Raw genomic sequence first — 19,290 nt, 5'->3', positions numbered from 1 at the left:
ATAGCATGGCTGTTCTGTCCCTCCAGGCCAGAGAACAACAGACAAAGAGAAAGTTTCTTTCCCCATTTTAAAAAGTTCTAGCCTTCCCATTGGCTCTTTTGGTCAGTAGCCCACTTTTTTTTTCTTTACCTGGGGGACTTTTTAACCCTTTACAGGTAAAGCAAGTAAAGAACAGTTATGAGGAGGGATTTTACAGCTAACTGGCTGGCTGGGTGTCCATCCAAGGGAGCTATCCCCCCACTTTATTTATCACACCACCTGAGAAATGACAAAGCTCCATTTTCAGCAAGATATTTAGGCACATGCATTCAGTCTGCAGTCAATGTATACAACTCTAATTCAGTATGAATTGTGGGAAACAAGCGCAGTATGTAGCCTTAACAATGCAAATTACTTGCATTTCTTGATCTCTAAATACACCTATTATAGCTGAGAGATCTCTTTACCGTTATCATTATTTATCTAACATGCTTAACAATCACAGAATTCCCAAATTGCCAATCTCCTTCATATCGAAAAGCAATAGAACGGTTGTGTATACTGGAGAATTAATTCTACTGAATTAATTAATTCTACTGAAACAATGAAACAAATATGATTTTATTTTTAATTTTGAGGTCTGGAATGACTTCAGTTAAAATCATAATCACAATCAAAACAGCAACCAATGTACAGTGCAATTCATTTTCAGTGAACATGGATTGAGTGAAACTGCTTCTAATTTAGTAAAATGAAAGTCCTAACGTTTCAATGTATTACAGTTTCATTTATACTGAAACTCTGTATACAGGCCCAGATCTTTTCTGTTTTATGCAAGAGCTCAAGATTTGGTGGTAGACTTATTTCACTATGACAGGTTTCTACTGTTTTATAAGGTACCTCAGACTAATTTAATAATAAACAAGAGCATAGTCTCTGTTAAATGAACCAAATAAAAAAAAATCAGCTGCTGACTGCAACTCTGATGGTTCATCACAGTGCAGTACAACACGTGCAACAGCATGAATGCAGCATCTGTAAAGTATCTGTTTAACCTGCCATGTATTTCAGTAACCCGGAAATAATGCTGCATCAGAGAGATAACGTAAGGTATGCACGTCTCTCTGTGTACCTTTGTGTCATAGCAACTGTCACCAATGTAGGTAAAGAATGAACTGGAGCTGAATAAATTGGACCAGAGATTAATTTCTGGCAGCATACTGAACCTACAGAAACAGTCATTATCTCCTACACGAGTGCAAGAAACACGCACAACAGGTGAGTGAAATATGGGGTTGCTGATAAGTGGAAGAATAACAAAAGAGGAGTATACTTCTGACTCATTCATTGTCAGTATTTAAACTTTTTCTCATGCCAAGTAGAGTTTTTTAGCTTGGAAAACCTATCAGAACTACTATGCAGTATATGAAATACCATAAACAACTATTACATACAACTGATTAATGGCTATCGATTTTCTTTTAAATCTATTCTTTTTAAATGCCTGTACAAAATCAAGAACATTCATACATTTTGGAATTTTCTTGCTGACTATATATATTTTTCTGAATAGTTCAAAGATGGCATTAGCAAGTGGACACTGGATTAGAAAAGAGGTAATTGGAGACTCCCCAACCCCTAGGTATGTTATAATGGTAATAACTGACTATTGTCTATCAGTCTCCTTCAAATACCATGTTTTCTGTTTCACTTTTATACAGTAAAAGGGTGAGTTGGATTTAGTTCATGTTGCTGCACCTAATTTGGCCTATGAATAAGAAAATCTGCTGTTATTCAAACAGTGTTTTATATTTTCTATCTGCCTTTGCAGCTTAACATTAATTAAAAATCACATATCTTTCAGATGAAATATAAAACTGAGATTCTGATCACTTGTGATTACATAAGATCCCATAATATAATTTTTGAACAGTTAAGGATTTTAGCCAGGCTATTTTGGTCAAATTCCAGTTTGGGTAATTATGTTTTGTTTCCAAAATGTTTACTTCAAAAATATGTGGTATTACTGGTACAGAATAGCTACCATATTGCACACTTCCCTCCTCTGCAAAAGGACTGCATTTAAAAGGACTATATATATATATATATATATATATATATATACACACACACACAAATCATTCACCCGCTAGTCAGTATTATACAAGCGGTTTGTAAAGTGCTTTGGGATCCTGCCAGATAAGGGCTGTATACACAAGGTAATTATGATAATGATTATTATTATTTCACTTCACGCATTATGACAGAGTACCTTAGCTATCCATCACTCACTGAAGAAAACTCTCAATTTCTTTTTAGCTATTATAGATATCAGAGTACTTTATTTACCTCCTAAAATTTAAAAAAGTTCATGGCGTTAAGCAGATGTGCTTAATATATTTGAAAATTTGCATATATTGTAGTAGTATAAAGATCCATATGCACCGTACTCATTTTTTCTTTCCTCTCTACTAATTAAAACACATAGGAAATAGCTATGCTGTCTTTTTGTTTATGGTGCTGGACACTGTATAAACACAATAGACAATCAGTGACCAAAACAGTTTGTAGTCTAAGGCTCAGTTCTGCAAAAAAATTGCACCTGTGCTTAGAGTTAAGTGTGTGAATAGTCTCATTAAGTTACTCAAATGCTTAAGTGCTTTATTAGATTGGGGCCATAGAGGTCCAATATCACTAATGGACTGTGAATGCAAACCCTTACTTCAGCTCAAAATTCCAGTAGGACTCTATGTTGAAGATAGGGTCCATGTGTGCAAATGTGTTTACAGGATTAGACCTATAGTTTTCAAAGTAATATTCCAGCAGAAACTGGGGAAGGAATCATTCTATCCCTGAACCACTCCCTATCAACCATTAATTTGTTTGAAAAATATTAATGGGACATATCAATTCTAGATAAAACCAGGAGATGAGTAGGGGAGTTGTAAAAAGGAACTTCTTCAATGACAGGGGCAAAGAGTTTATGGACAGAATGTATAAAATGAATTCTTTTCTTGACGCTAATGGTCCATCACCTTATTTACTGATTTAATAAAACTAACCACACAGGCACTTGGTGAAATTTTTTTTTTTAAATCTACTGAAATTCTGTGAATATTTTTGTTTGGTCATTAATTTTATAATCTTTGTACTTGGATACTTAATAACAGTTGAAGCTGTGCAGGGACCTTCTTTATATTTGAACAATTCATCTCTGGAAAACAACTATGTCCCTGGGCTTCGCAACTAAAAGGACACACTGGTGATAATAATCTAAAGGATTTTTTTTATTTCCTTTTCTCATCTGCAACAGTGGACAATGCTGCTTCATGTGTTTGAAGTGCCAATATTCCAGTCATGCAGCAGAATGTGTTTTCTTCTATTTTTGACAATCATGTTCTCTGTTTACAGTGCTCTCTCCTGAATTGCTTAATACCAGAGAAACTTTGCTTATATTAGTTTCAGTTCTTCCTTGACATTAGAGAGCCCATGGGATAAAACAGTCCTAAGAGCAAGCTATATCTAGGTGTGAATAAATAAGACTGAAAAAATTACAAAGAGCTTCTAGTGTCACTATCAAAGCCCTGTGGAGATACTTCTGGAAGTGCTAGGCCAACCACTAGTATTATCTGCAATGGGCGGGGGGGGGGGGAGGAAGAGGTAGATTGAACACCAAAGCTTCCCCAAAGTGGAGATGGAGAGGGGGATGGAAGACACACTGCTGAGTGAGAAGGGCTTTTGTCTTTACCTATCCATCCTATTATCTTGTTGTGAGATTAACCCCCTGCCCTCACTCTGCCAATGAGGACAGCCTCAGTAGTTTGCATCTCCCAGAATCAATTTCAGGCTCTCTCCCTTACTGTTACTTGTGTGTCGGAAAAATCTCCACCTTCAGGTTCCTCCTTAAAACTCACCTCTGCTGCTATGTATACAGAAAACTAGCATTGGATAATGGCTAGGCAGGTGGCAAGTTGTGATTCCTGATACTGATTGGCTATGAATTGTGCCCTATGCTTGTCTGTACCGACATCCTACTATTTGATATCCCATCCTCTTCCTCCTCCCTTTCCTGACATGTATGTAATTTAGGCAATAAACTCTTTGGGACACTGATTCTTGTACAGCATCTAGCACAATCAAGCCCTGGCCTGGCTGAGATCTCTTGTTGTTACCACAATATAAATGGCAAATAATCATAATGAACAGCCTTGATAGAAGAAAAAAATATTGCAGTCATGTCAACAACTCAGATTATTCACCATTGTTCTGTTTCATTTTTAGGCATGGACATGCATTGACAATGGCAGGCAACATAGCATTTGTATTTGGAGGCTGTTCCATTTATAATACCTTTGTAAGTGCAGCTGGATATCGTTGCCATAATTTATTGAACTGTTAACACTGAGCAATTTGTGGTAGAACTGTATTCAGTTACATCATTTAGTGCTTTTTATTTTAAATCTAGTTTTACTGTTTGTTGTTCTGAGTTCAGAAATGTTTACTTAAGAATCGTTGCAGAAGCATTCCATGTATTGTGTGCTGTGATGTATTTCAGTACTACACCCACTGCTCCCTGGTAACCATCTGTGTATTATTTCTTGTACCAGTCACTGTTTAATTAAAAGGGTTTTCTCTACTTTGGTGGCATTATTAATGTCCTGAAAATAAATATATCAACTTCAATTTCTTTCTCTGTCTCTCTCCCCCAGGATGATCAGCGAACATATTTCAATGACTTCTACATGTTGACAAGTGAGATATTTTTCATCTTTTGTGGCAGGCAAAATACTCATAGGTTTATTCCTCTTTTTGGAGTTGCACATATTTCACTGTGATAGGATGATCATTTGTGATACATATAACGTGTTATTACCATAGAAATAGTTAAGGGTTACTGCAAAAAGCAGTGAGACCAAGACTAAAATTGCTTAACAATAGTTTAAAAATTATTTCAGGTTTTCTTCCTGTTCTGCTAGGTTTGAATAGATGTACTGAAACAAAAGCTGCATAATTATAATTCTCCATGGATTTGAATGTACTTAATATCATCAACCAACATCTCCTCACTTAGAGTATTACCGAGTGAGCTTGTTTAGATATATTTTACAATCTATTTGCTGATCTGCTGTGATTAATTATTTCTTTATATTTTTGGAGCAGTGATATTAGTATAATTTGCTGCTGCCAAATTACTAGCAAATAGAATGCCCAAATTCATGAGTGAAGTTTATCAGCTTGAGACTTGTACTTCTTGCAGCCAGACATATTGCAAAGGAAATGAGTTTGTCTTGGAAGGACAGAGAGAAAGGGCAAGGGACTGGTAGCTCAAAGTTTTCTTCTTGCAGCTGGTGGACACTCCATGGCTCACTATGGGCATTAGTTTCACAGGAAGCAGCACAATCTTTTTCTCAAACAAAAATAAAAAGATTGCAGGGAGAATAAGGCAAGTCTATTTTTAAAAGTGTACTAGTTGTAAATGTGCCTTATGAGAGAATATTATTGAGAATTTGAAGCATAACACTCCTTTTCAAACTTACTTTTCAGTGTGTTTATCTAATTACATTTTATAGAATGATAATGATTTTAATAATCAAACATATCCTTATTTATCAACAGTTACTCTTACTGATTTGACTTGGGAAAGGATACCTCATGATGGACATATTCCTTGTGCCAGAGAAGGTCATACACTTTGGTAAGCAAAGAATTCAGAACTTTCCCTGCCATCAGTTTGATAAATCTTTAGGTCATTCTCTCACACTTCCTCATTGTTATTTGGACATTTTGTTCACTTAAGTAATGAATCCTTGTAGTATTACTCCACATGCTAATCAGCAACTTTTGAAAAATTAAATCACATAAGGAAAAATCAAATCTTTCCATTTCAAGAGAATTGCTAAAAAGCCTGAATTCTGGTGGTAACTTAAAAATTGGAGATCACGTTCAACAAGTATTAGAATAAAAAACTAAATGGGTTGTTATAGGCATCTGTCTTTTTCTGTAGACAAAGCTCCCAGAGTTCAAAACTGGATATAGCATCAAGCAATACACAAAATCATGAATAATTAAATAAGGATACACCATTAAAGAAATGAAATAAATAACAAAAGCTAGTAGTGGCAGTAGAAGAATTTACTCATGAGTAAATATATCGGTAACATTCTGGATTGTTTAAGTGCCTAAAAGTTGTATACTGCAACTTTCACAGGCCAGCCTATTTAGAGGAAAGTTTGCTTAATTCTGCATTCCACAGCTGCAGGATATGGAAGATTTCCCACTCTTGATTAGCAGTTGTGGCAAATTTCAGCTTGATTGGACTGTAGGTTTTCTTCAGCCATAAGAGTGGTTCATCGAAAAATTACTTGCTAATTCAAAATTTTATGGTCTTGCACAAGTAGGGTGACCAGATGTCCCGATTTTGTAGGGACAGTCCCGATTTTTGGGTCTTTTTCTTATATAGGCGCCTATTACCCCCCACCCCCGTCCCAATTTTTCACACTTGCTGTCTGGTCACCCTATGCACAAGATTCACCCATAGGAAAGTAAAGAGTTCAACTTTAGAAATGTGTGTTTCACATTTTTATTTGATAACTATCAAATTCGATAGTAATTATGTTTCCTTCCTGCCAGAGCCTTTCCTCACTGCATGTAGTTATAAACCACAATGTGGACACATCCATCTTTTCACTGTGGCATGTGGCTACACTACACACTGCCACAAGTGTAGACATAGCCTACATAGTAAATGGTAACTATCACTTGGGTTCCAGTGTACTCCTCGGCTATTTGGTGTGAATGGGAGCAAAATTGCAGAAATCTCATGTGGTTGAGAAGGGAGCTATGGGAAAGGCAATTGCACAGTAGCATTTTCCCCTACAGGGTAGCCAGCAGCAGCCACTGCATGACCATTTTAGAAAACCACTCTATACGGCAATTCCATCTTTCAATACATAGAATGAACTAAAGAGGTTGAGTTAATGTTGCTGGGAGCAGCCTTATTTCTAGTTGTATACTCCAGTCACCCAACAGGAGAAATCATTCAGTGCAGGCAGTGACCAAGACACTATGAATTCCATATTTCTTTAAAATTAACACACAAGCAAACATTTTCAAACCTGCATGCCTAAAGGTAGACTCCTAGATAAGAGTGGCCTGATTTTCAGAGGTGCTGAGCAACTGCAGCTCCCATTGACATCACTTGTGTTCCCAAGAAAAAATGGTTGTTCAGTGACCTGTACTTCCCTTGACTTTAATAGAAGCTGTAGGTGCTCAGCAAGTCTCAAGATAGGGCCTTTGTTTTTAGCCTAAAAGTTTAAAAATTAGGCACCAAGTTTAAAAATTTTGGACACAGTATCTCCGTAAAATAAGGGCCAGATATCCTGAACAATGTTTCTTTGATTAATTTAAATGATAGCTAGCACCCATAGGCCCACATACCATTTGGCTAAGTTATTTAAGAATGAGGACATGAGGGATCACTCAGTGTTTCAATATCAAGAATCATATTGAGCATAGAAATGTAGGGTTAAAGGGACCTTGAGAGTTCATCTAGTCCAGTCCTTTGCTTTGAGGCAGGACCAAGTATACGTTGACCATCCCTGACTAGGGTTGCCAACTTTGTAATATTTTTTAAATGGAACCTCCTCCACCCCTCCTCTTCTCCCCGCCCCCACCCTGCCTCTTCCCTGAGGCCTTGCCCCCCATTCACTCCTCTTCCCCCCACACTCCCCATCACTTGCTGCTCTTCCCCACCCCCGCCCGTGTCATGAGGTACTTGCCTGTGGAGCCAGGGCTGAGAGCTGCAAACACCCAATGCAGATCAGGGCTGCCCAGAGGATTCAGGGGGCCTGGGGCAAAGCGGGGGAGCGGACATAAAAAAAGGCGCCACCTGCTGCGGCGCTTGTCCTCACTGGGCAGCGCTCCGAGTCTTCGGCAGCAGATCCTTCACTGGCTCTGGGTCTTCCATGGCACTGAAGGACCCCCCCCCTCCCCCGCTGCCGAAGTGCCGCCGAAGTCCCGGAGTGAGGTGAAGGACCCCCCGTCACCGAAGTGCTGCCGAAGACCCGGAGCACCGCCGGGTGAGTAAAAATTAAAAAGGCACCTCTAGCCAGGAAAGGGATTCTCGGCCAGGGCTCGTGGGGCCCCTGCAGAGCCTGGGGCAAATTGCTCCACTTGCCCCCTCTCTCCCCCAGGCGGCCCTGATGCAGGTAGGAGGCGGCCCCGACTGAGTAGGGAATGGCGCAGGTGATGACTTGGTGCCTCTCCACCCCCCCCGGCCTCAATAACCAGACTTTGTGTGTCCTGTCAATATTTCCCTCACAGCTGGATTTCCACTTGAGCCATTCTTGGATTCCCTGATGTGTGATTATTTGGCTCTCTTATGTATTCCTTTATAATTTGTTTTAAGATAGCAAGAAAACTTTTTTTTTTTTTGTATCTCTGAGGGGATTAAAGGAACAAAACAGCCTCAAAGAAAGAGGGAATGGCAGCTCAGTGACATTCTTCTGTCCCTCTGAGTGAGCAGAAAACCCTCCATGAAGCTCGTACCCACATACATATTTGGGGATGACATGGGGCAGAAAGGGAGATCAGCTACTTTGCATAGCATGTTCCCCTTAATTACTGGCAGATTCCCATGTGAAAATTCACAGGATACTTAAATACTGGACAGACCAATATTAACTCTCTCCTGGGCCTTCTAGGCCCCTCAAAGAATAGGTAAAGCAAATAGGTGGGGTGAGCCAATGGTAACCTTGGTCCGGAGAGAGGATGGGTCATCACAAACACAATCTGGCTCAGTAATCCTATGTAGGGTGTCCAAGGCTGGCCTCGGTCTGTGGTAGCAGACTCAGAAAATAAAGGAAAAAATGCCCCAAATATATTTTAAACTGTCCTTTTAAGGGTCCAAACTCCAATTAGAAACGTTCTCCTTAAAGGAGCTTGCCTGTTTCTGGAGAAGGAAACCCAGGCTTCCATCAGCTGTGGAATGTTTGGAAAGAGTCCACTGCAAAGACCTGAGCAGGCTCCGTTGGGACCTTATAAGGAGATAAAAATATCAAACAGCCTTATCTACAGCCCTCTCCAAGTAGAGATAGAGCAGTCTGCTGTCCAAATAGCAGTAGCTCTGATTCTATTCCTCCCTAGGCTGTTTAAATAGCTCCCTTACTGAATCCAGGTGGAGATTTTCTCTCTTCCTTGGCAGGCAAAACAGGTTGTGTGAAGGGTTCCCCTTTCCCTGTAGGAAATTAACCCCTTCCCTCACTGCTGTAGTGTGACATATGTACAACCAGTCCCAGAGGAGCTCAGTGATGTGCCTCCTGGATGCCACCACAAGGATTTATGGGATTGGATCCTGAGTTCCTTGCAGCTGGGTCAGATTTGCAGGCTGCACCCCAGGTCTCTCCCCAAAGCCACAAACCCCTCCTCCCTGAGAGAAGCACAAGGCACTAACTCCAAGTTCTAACTCATGAGACCAGAGCCTTAACTGGCATATCTCCATCATTAACTTCAGTGCCAGTTTACAACAGTGGAGGATGTGGCCCATGGATTTTTTTAGTTATTTTTCCTATCCTGTGTTTTTTCCCCAGGAGAGGAACCCCATACCAGGTGGTAACAATATTTTCTTTCTTCTATTTGGAGCTCATCAGTACATCCTGTAGGGGAATCACATCAAGAGTGTGGTGGGGGAGATCCCAGGTCCTGTTTACATTAAGCAAATTTACACTAGTATAACTACATCAGTGTACACTGGTGCAAGCCCCTAAAGTAAACATGCTGCACAGATATGAAATAGTTTTCACCAGTGCAAATTCTGTGATGTAGCCTAATCTCAGTGCCTGACACTTAAGGACAGGGGTCTCAAACACGCCTCCTGGGGGCCGCATGTGGCCCGCGGGGTTGTTTTCTGCAGCCCGCGAACTCCTCACGGCCCCCCTCCCCAGTATTTACCTAGAGCAGCTCCAGCCCGACGCGCACCGGGGGAAGGGCAGGCTCCCGGGAAGGCCACTCCGGGAAGCGGCTGGAACATGGGGAATGGGGGGCACAGGGCTCTGTGTGTTGCTCTTGCTTCAGGCAGCACCCCCAGCAGCTCCCATTGGCCACAGTTCCCCGTTCAAGGCCAATGGGAGCTGCTGGGGGTGGTGCCTGTAGCAACAGCAACACACAGACCCCTGTGCCCCTCCTCCCCCAGGTTCCGGCCACTTCCCGGAGTGGTGCGGGGACAGGCAGGCAGGCGGCCTGCCCTGCTCCCGGGTGCGTGTCGGGACGGAGCCCGCCCCCCGAGCCCCTCCTGCAGCCCAACCCCCTGCTGTACCTCACACCCCTCCTGCACCCCACACCCCAACTCCCTGCCCTGAGCCCCCACCACACCCCACACCCTCCTGTCCTCCCTGGGGGCAGGAAGGGGGCAGAGTTGGGGTGGGGAATACAGGGAAGGGGTTGGAATGGGGGCAGGGCCTCATGAAAGGGGTGGAGTGGGGGCGGGGCCAAGGATGGCGGGGGAGGTGTCAGTAATGCGGCCCTCAGCCAATGTACTAGTCCTCATGTGACCCTCATGGTCATTTGAGTTTGAGACCCCTGCTTAAGGAAATGCGCATCAGAAGAGCAAACTACACTTTAGTACAGAAAACAATCTCATTCAAATAAAAATCTGGTATCTAAGGAGTAGAAACTTGCCATATAAAATATCCCACAGCAAAACTCTATCTGATCACATTTGTTAATCATTTTGTAACCACTTGTAAGGATCTTTAACATTACCCCTGACTTATGTCATTGCCTTTAGACTAGGCTATCAATGTACCTTGCCCATATTAATGCACCACAGAAAAAAAATCATTCTCAGAGAAAAATGGAAGTTTTATCCTCTAAAAAATAATAATTCAGGACACTCTGCCCTTCTGAGAATTTCAAAGCTCTTTACAACATCAGTTAATTAAAACTCACAGCATCTTTATGGAGTGGGTTAGTATTATCCCCCTTTTTACAGATAAAAGTCCTTGTGCCTCACTCCTGTAAAGTGTTTTGACAAATCTCTGATTGAGTCAGGAATAGGGCTGAGGGGTCTACACTGGGGGGGGGGGGGGGGGAATTGATCTAAGATACGCAACTTCAGCTATGAAAATAGCGTAGCTGAAGTCGATGTATCTTAGATCGACTTAGAATTACTTACTTTGCATCCTTGCGGCACGGGATCAATGGCCACGGCTCCCCCGTGGACTTTACTTCCACCTCTCGCCGAGCTGGAGTTCAGCAGTCGACGGGAAAGCAATCGGGGATCGATTTATCGTGTCTACACCACACGCGATAAATCGATCCCCGATAGATCGATCACTACCCGCCAATCCGGCGGGTACTGTAGACCTACCCTGAGCACCTTCCTTTGGACCACATTCCCTCGTTTATTCTTTCAGTCTGGGTGCATTTATTTATTTGTCATCGCAATATACTTGCAATTTGGGAGTTTGTTGTAAATAAGTACAATTTGCCTTTTCAGAAATGTTTTATTTTGTTGGTTTGGAACTCACTTAATGTGATACGTACGGTACTACAAACAGACAGAATACCTGAGAGACAAACAATTGTATGGCAGAGAGTCCTCAGTGATAAGAGACAAGTGGAAGTCTGGCTGTGAAGAAAATAACTGACTTCACTGTATTTTAAAATGTCCTCTACTTGAGGCTTACATTTATAATCTCTAACTTCCATAACATGGCCCCATGTGGGCCATAACAGTGGACTCTTTAAATTTGCCTGCTCCTGCAAGGTAAATAAACACTTATATCCAAGATACAAAAGACTTGTGATTTGGCTTAAGTTAATTAAGCCTGCTGTTCTGAAATACTGTAATTATCAAGATTCTTGGCTCAAGAAATCTAGATTTTCATAACAACATTCATTAATTCATCTTCATGTATGTAAAATTTGTTAGGGATACTGGAATGCATTGGATGTTAAATACTGCCTTGTTTTCCAAGAATGATAATGAATCATTATAACAAGGTTGTATCCATACTTTAAGCCAATAAGTGACATGCATGTCTACAAAAAGTGCTGTTCAGTTGGAACAGTTGGGAGTATGCGATAGGTAGATCAAAGTGCAGCACAAAATCCTTCTTTAGCAAAACCAATACTGCAGAAATAACCACTGACTAAAAAGAAATAATTTGCACTTTATTAGCATCTTTTATCAAAGCATTATATCTCAAAAGCACTTCAAATCATTAACTATGAAGCACTGGTGTCAATAAGATGATATATGATATTTGTTTGCTACCACTTTCATTTTCTCCATTAATATTAAAAAATGTTAAAAAATAGAAGGAAATTGTGGCTAGAATACAAACGCTTATATTAGGCAAATTTGAGAAAGAGCCACATGGTACCATTTTAACAGTGATGGTGAATTAAATTTCAAATTATTGCATCAATGTGCTTTCCAGGTTTTTCATTTATAGATGAATTTGCTTTAAATACATAGACATGTTTCCATTTTTGGGTAAAAGGGTACTGCCAACTAATTTCCTCAGTTAATAAAATACTATCCAATTCGTTTTTAGATGTATCATGAGGCCAAAACAACACTGAATATTTTAGTTACTCAGTGATGGAGTGGGGAGAACTTTTTACTAGATTCTTGGCATCAGAGGGCATCTTTTTCTATAATAGTTTTAAAGTCTGTGGACCTAAACATCTTGACATTTTATCTTTTAGTAAATCTAAACAGCGTAGATACAATTAGTGGGGAGGTAAAAACTTTAATCAGAATCCAGATAAAATTTTATTGCAGCTGGATACAAAATACAGTTTATATATGTGCATTGCTAACAGGAATTAATAAAAAATGTAATGGGTTTTCTATATAAATCACTTTTAATAATTCAGGATATGTTTTATGAACCAATTGTAAAATCATTATTTTTATTACAGTGTAGTAAGAGGGAAGATATATTTATTTGGAGGGTGTTCAACCCAGGATGCTAAAGAATGTCTTCCAGGAGTCTACAGATTTGACCTCAGTGAGTAGAAATATAAGATTACATTTTGTGCTATTTATAGTTCACTAAGGTAATGATAAGTCTAAGGGACCATTATTCAAATTAAAGCAATATGCTGCTTTCACTATGAAAACTTGCAATGATTATTTTAATGTATTAATAATCAAGACACCCCCACATATGACTCCTAACACCTCTACCCTCCTCCAAAAATGGCATCCTTATCTTTTGTATGGAAAAGACTATGCTCTCCACAGATTGAGAGCTGTAATTATCTTAGAATGAAAGGTTTTAGAAGATGAAACCTAAACAAAATCTGCTTTTGAATCTGCATTTATAGTGCATCTTTTTTTTTTATTGGCAGAAATATTTATTAGACCCAATCCCACAAAAAAATTGAGCTAATTCTGTGTAGATATTGTTTAATAGTCAGTTAACTAAATAAAGATGGTTGGCAATGGATTTACTCTGTTTATTGCTATGTAGCTGTTACTCTAATTCTAGAGCTTACTTTCCCATGACCCGTAGAGAAATAAAAGGAATACAGCTCATTTAAGAGTGCCTCTTTGAGGTATTAGAGAGGCAAGGTGGGTGAGTAATATCTTTTATTGGACCAACTTCTGTTAGTAAGAGAGATGAGTTTACAGAGAACTCTTCTTCGGGTCTTCATTGAGTTATGTCTTCTTACTTCAGTCCCTGAGACAATGTGATTAGTAGTTGAAATTCCTTGCTGTAAACTTTCCATGTGAAAGGTTAATTCTGTACCAAATGTCAGTTCATGATGCCCCACATTTCAAGTCAGGGCTTGTCTTCACTACCCGCCTGGATCGGCGGGTAGAAATCGATCTCTTGGGGATCGAATTATCGCGTCTCGTCGGGACGCGACAATCGATCCCCGAATCGACGCGCATACTCCACCAGCGCAGGTAGGAGTAAGCGCCGTTGATGGGGGAGCCGCAGCGGTCAATTTGCCACCGTCCTCACAGCGGGGTAAGTCGGCTCGGATACGTCGAATTCAGCTACGCTATCACGTAGCTGAATTTGCGTATCTTAAATCGATCCCTCCCCTAGTATAGACCTAGCCTCAGAGTAACTAGTTCCACAAAGGAACATACGTTTAGGCACTGAGCTAGACCTGGGCAAGACCCTCTAAAAGTTATAATTTTAAGCATTCATACATAAAACAAATAAAACTAATGGGGGAGGGATAGCTCAGTAGTTTGAGCATTAGCTTGCTAAATCCAGGGTTGTGAGTTCAATTCTTGAGGGGGCCATTTAGGAATCTGAGGCAAAAGAATTGGTCCTGCTAGTGAAGGCAGTGGACTGGACTTGATGACCTTTCAAGGTCCCTTCCAGATCTATGAGATAGGTATATCTCCATATATTATTTAATGGCTACATTTTGAAAAGTTAATGTACAAGTCACTTTCCCAGACGTTGTATAAGGTACATTATATATTTGGCTTGGGGGGGAAATGTTTTTTTTCCCCCAAAGATTAATGCACATTTTCAGTGTATATTCACATTCCTTAGGCAGAGGCATTAATATAAACACTATCTATATCACTTTGTACTGTATGATCATTGGATTTATTTATTTTGCAAAGTAAAAACCATTAAATAGTAATCAAAATTCAACAGTAAGGGCCAAATTTTCAAAATATTATGCACAAACGTGCACGAGCACCTCCCCTAGATATGCTAATAACCCTGACTTCAGAATATGCATTAGGGTAACTCACACAGTTTGCTTTGTATGTGACTCCTAATTTGCCTTCACACATTAGGGGATTTGCACAAGATTTCGGAAAGCTTTCTGAAGGTGATTACTATGTAATTTGGCTCAAAAATCAAGAGCAGAAGTCAGTAATTACAAAAATACATTATTGATTTGGTCTATAAAAGCATTATTACAATAAACCTATTTAAGATTGTTTGGTAATACTATATAAAGTTGCTGGTAACAGAGATGTGACCTATGATATATGTACTCTCTATAAAAATGATTTAACACTGCAGACATGCTGTATCGCTCTGATGTGTAAATGAGGTAAACTTTTACCAACCCCTCTCATTATTCATTTTTCTTTGTTTTGATATTCTGCAAAAATAACACATTTTTAAAAGTCTTTAAAGCTTTTTTAATTATTTTTTCAAGTAAGTAGCAATGGAAATAAAGGAACAAGTAATGGACAAGGTGTGTACAAACCAAATTCATGATGTAAATTTACAAAACAATGAAAATAAAAAGTGCAGTCTCAATCAGACAGTTTATCATTATTTGAAAAGATGAGCATACCATAAGAACATAAGAAAGGCCATACCGGGTCAGACCAAAGGTCCATCTAGCCCAGTATCCTGTCTACCGATAGTGGCCAATGCCAGGTGCCCCAGAGGGAGTGAACCTAACAGGCAATGATCAAGTGATCTCTCTCCTGCCATCCATCTCCATCCTCTGACAGACAGAGGCTAGGGACACCATTCCTTACCCATCCTGGCTAATAGCCATTAATGGACTTCACCATGAATTTATCCACTTCTCTTTTAAACTCTGTTATAGTCCTAGCCTTCACAACCTTCTCAGGTAAGGAGTTCCACAAGTTGACTGTGCGCTGCGTGAAGAAGAACTTCCTATTATTTGTTTTAAACCTACTGCCTATTAATTTCATTGGATGACCCCTAGTTCTTGTATTATGGGAATAAGTACATAACTTTTCCTTATCCACTTTCTCCACATCACTCATGATTTTATATACCTCTATCATATCCCCCCTTAGTCTCCTCTTTTCCAAGCTGAAGAGTCCTAGCCTCTTTAATCTCTCCTCATATGGGACCCGTTCCAAACCCTTAATCATTTTAGTTGCCCTTTTCTGAACCATTTCTAGTACCAGTATGTCTTTTTTGAGATGAGGAGACCACATCTGTACGCAGTATTTGAGATGAGGGCGTACCATCGATTTATATAAGGGCAATAATATATTCTCAGTCTTATTCTCTATCCCCTTTTTAATGATTCCTAACATCCTGTTTGCTTTTTTGACCGCCTCTGCACACTGCGTGGACATTTTCAGAGAACTATCCACGATGACTCCAAGATCTTTTTCCTGACTTGTTGTAGCTAAATTAGCCCCCATCATATTGTATGTATAGTTGGGGTTATTTTTTCCAATGTGCATTACTTTACATTTATCCACATTAAATTTCATTTGCCATTTTATTGCCCAATCACTTAGTTTTGTGAGATCTTTTTGAAGTTCTTCACAGTCTGCTTTGGTCTTAACTATCTTTAGCAGTTTAGTATCATCTGCTAACTCATCTCATTAGCATGTAAGTACATTTTGTGCTAATGTTTAATATGTGAGTTAAAGGCCTGATATAAATCCCACTGAAGTCAATGGGATTCTTTCCAATGACTTCAGTGGGCTTTGGATTGATGCCTTGAGAAATAAAAGTAAAGTGAGTGTGTGTTGGGTGCGGAGAGTATTGTGTATTTGGGGGAAGCCACAAAGGGATATGGTAATGGAATATTTGGCATTAAAACAATTGTGAGCATAGAATAACAAGGGAGGTGCTAATGGACAGGAGGAGCCAATAGGGACCTGTTACGTGTAGGGTGACCATACGTCCTGTTTTGGCCGGGACAGTCCCTTTTTTAAGCCCTGTCCTGGCTATCCCAACTTTTTTCCAAAGGGAGGCATTTGTCCCATTTGCTCTTGCTGACTTGATCAGTTGGCAAGAGCAAACAGGACAAATGCCCACTTTTGTCAAAAAGTGGGGTATGGTGTGGATGGGACAAGCAGAGATGCCACCTTGGGGGGTGGGATAGCTTAGTGGTTTGAGCATTGGCCTGCTAAACCCAGGGTTGTGAGTTCAATCCTGGAGGAGGCCATTTAGGGATCTGGGGCAAAATCAGTACTTGGTCCTGCTAGTGAAGGCAGGGGGCTGGACTCAATGATCTTTCAAGGTCCCTTCCAGTTCTAGGAGATAGGATATCTTTATTTATTTAATTTAACCCCATTGTAGGGGGGAGACAGGGCTGGGGGAGTTTCAGCATGTTCCAGCTTGCGGGGGGGGGGGGCACAGGGTTCCAGCAACCAGGCAACAGCCTCCTGAGGGGGCCCCCCCTCATAGTTCCAGTGACTAGGCAATAGCCTCAGGGGTGGGGGAGGGGCAGGGTTTCAGTGATGGGCAACAGCATCGAGGGGTATCCCGTTTTCTGTTTGGGAAATATGGTTACCCTAGTTACATGATCTATTTCATAGTTGGGTATGACGGGCTGTACTACTCATCTGGAGTCTGGGAACTTTGAGACTGGGATAAGGGTAACTCCTATAGAGAATGCTTTGGAATGTTTTATTTTGGAGTTGGAGTTGCTTGGTTTCCTTAGGGAAGAAGGGCCACTCGCCCACAGAAGACTTTCCTGGAGCAAGGATGTCTTATAGTATCTTCCAGGATAGGGAGAATAAGTCTAGGTTGCTTCTCCTTATCATTAGGATTAAAGATGCAGGTTCTGTTTTCTATTGTGTGAGGGTAAGTAGCATTAAAATCTTTCCAATAGCTACAGCTGATTATTGTATATAAAGTAAGAGGTGTGAGAACACATTTTTCAGGTACAGTCAGTAACATGGCACTGTGCTCACCAATGCCAAGAAGACAACAATGTGGAGTGGAGCTGGTGGAATTTAGAGCTTATGCAGAAGGTTGTCCAGGTCAGGGAATTTTTGGCAAAGAATCTTATAAATATAGGGCTGGAGGGCACCTGGAGAGGTCATTAAGTTCATCCCCTTGAGCTAAGTCAGGATTAAATAAACCTAAACCATCCCTGACAGAAGTTTGTCTCACCTGTTCTTAAAAACCTCCAATGACAGAGATTCCACCACTTCTCTGTGAAGCCTATTCCAATATTTAATTATTTTTATAGTTAGAAATTTTTTCCTAATATCTAACCTAACTCTCCCTTGGTGCAGATTAAGCCCATTACTTCTTGTCCTACCTTCAGTGGACATGGAGAACAATTGATCACTGTCCTCTTGATAACAACCTTAATATATTTTAAGACTAATCAATTCCCCTCTCATTCTTCTGTTCACTTGACTAAACATGCCTAGTTTTTTAACCTTTCCTCATAGGTCAGGTTTTCTAAATCTTTTATCATTTTTGTTGCTTTCCTCTGGACTCTCTCCAATTGATCCACATCTCTCTTAAAGTGTGACGCCCAACACTGGACATTCCAGCTTTGGCCGAGTGCTAAGTAGAGTGGGGCAATTACCTCTCACGTCTTCCATACAACACTCCTGTTAGTGCACCCCAGAATTATATTAGCCTTTGTTGCAACTGCATCACATTGTTGACTTATATGCAATTTGTGATCCACTATAATCCCCAGATCCTTTTCTGCAGTATTACTGCCCAACTAGTTATTCCCCATCTCATAGTCGTGCATTGATTTTTCCTTCCTACGTGCACTACTTTGCACTTGTCTTTATCAAATTTCATCTTGTTGATTTCAGACCAATTCTCCAATTTATCAAGCTCATTTTGAATTCTAATCCTGTCCTTCAAAGTGCTTGTAACCCCTCCGATCTTGGTGTCATCTGCAAATTTTATAAGAATACTCTCTACTACCTTATCCAAGTCATTTATGAAAATATTGAATAATACCAGACCTACAACAGACCCCTTCTTCACCCCACAGTCGGACTGTGTCAAAAGCCTTACTAAAAATCAAGATACTATTTATCATGTTTACTGCTTCCCCCATCCACTAGGCCAGTAACCCTGCCAAAGAAGCAAATTAATTTCGTTTGGCATGATTTGTTCTTAAGTAATAGCCAACATGGATTTGTCATCACCCTATTATTCTCTAGGTGCTTACAGATTAACTGTTTAATAATTTATCCCAGTATCTTTCTAGGTATCAAAGTTAGACTGACTGGTTTATAATGCACCAGGTCCTCTTTGTTCTCCTTTTTAAAGATAGGCAAACATAGTACCTTTCTCCAGTCTTCTGGGATCTCACCTGTCCTCCATGAATTTTCAGAGATAATCTCTAATGGTTCCAAAACTGATTCTGCTAATTCCTTTAGTACCCTAGGATGAAATTCATCAAGCTTTGCTGACTTGAATCCATGTAATTAATCTAAATATTCTTTAACCTGTTCTTTCCCTACTTTGGCTTATGTTCCTTCCACTTTGTTGTTAATATGAATTGTGTGTCACCATTAACCTATTTAGTGAAGACTAAAGCAAAACAGGCCTTAAACCCTTCAGCCTTCTTGATGTCATCCATTATTAGCTCTCCTTTCCCACTAAGTAG

The 19,290-nt window shown here is 40.2% G+C and overlaps 1 protein-coding gene across 1 annotated transcript in view; it reads left to right on the top strand.

Moving 5' to 3' along the window:
• The first annotated feature begins 1,119 nt into the window (after positions 1–1,119).
• LOC101949967 (rab9 effector protein with kelch motifs-like) overlaps positions 1,120–19,290 on the top strand; it is a 62,693-nt gene continuing 44,522 nt past the window's right edge. Inside the window, exons 1-6 of the mRNA XM_065550573.1 lie at positions 1,120–1,257; positions 1,553–1,621; positions 4,261–4,333; positions 4,689–4,731; positions 5,596–5,674; positions 12,907–12,995. Of these exons, the coding sequence (XP_065406645.1) occupies positions 1,560–1,621; positions 4,261–4,333; positions 4,689–4,731; positions 5,596–5,674; positions 12,907–12,995 (346 nt within the window). The 5' untranslated portion in view covers positions 1,120–1,257; positions 1,553–1,559. The remainder of the gene's footprint in view (positions 1,258–1,552; positions 1,622–4,260; positions 4,334–4,688; positions 4,732–5,595; positions 5,675–12,906; positions 12,996–19,290) is intronic.

This window comes from Chrysemys picta, chromosome 6, assembly GCF_011386835.1.
Source record: "Chrysemys picta bellii isolate R12L10 chromosome 6, ASM1138683v2, whole genome shotgun sequence".
Taxonomy (NCBI): Eukaryota; Metazoa; Chordata; order Testudines; family Emydidae; genus Chrysemys; species Chrysemys picta.
The sequence above is the reverse complement of the archived record's forward strand: the minus strand, read 5'-3'. Positions and strand labels throughout refer to the sequence as shown.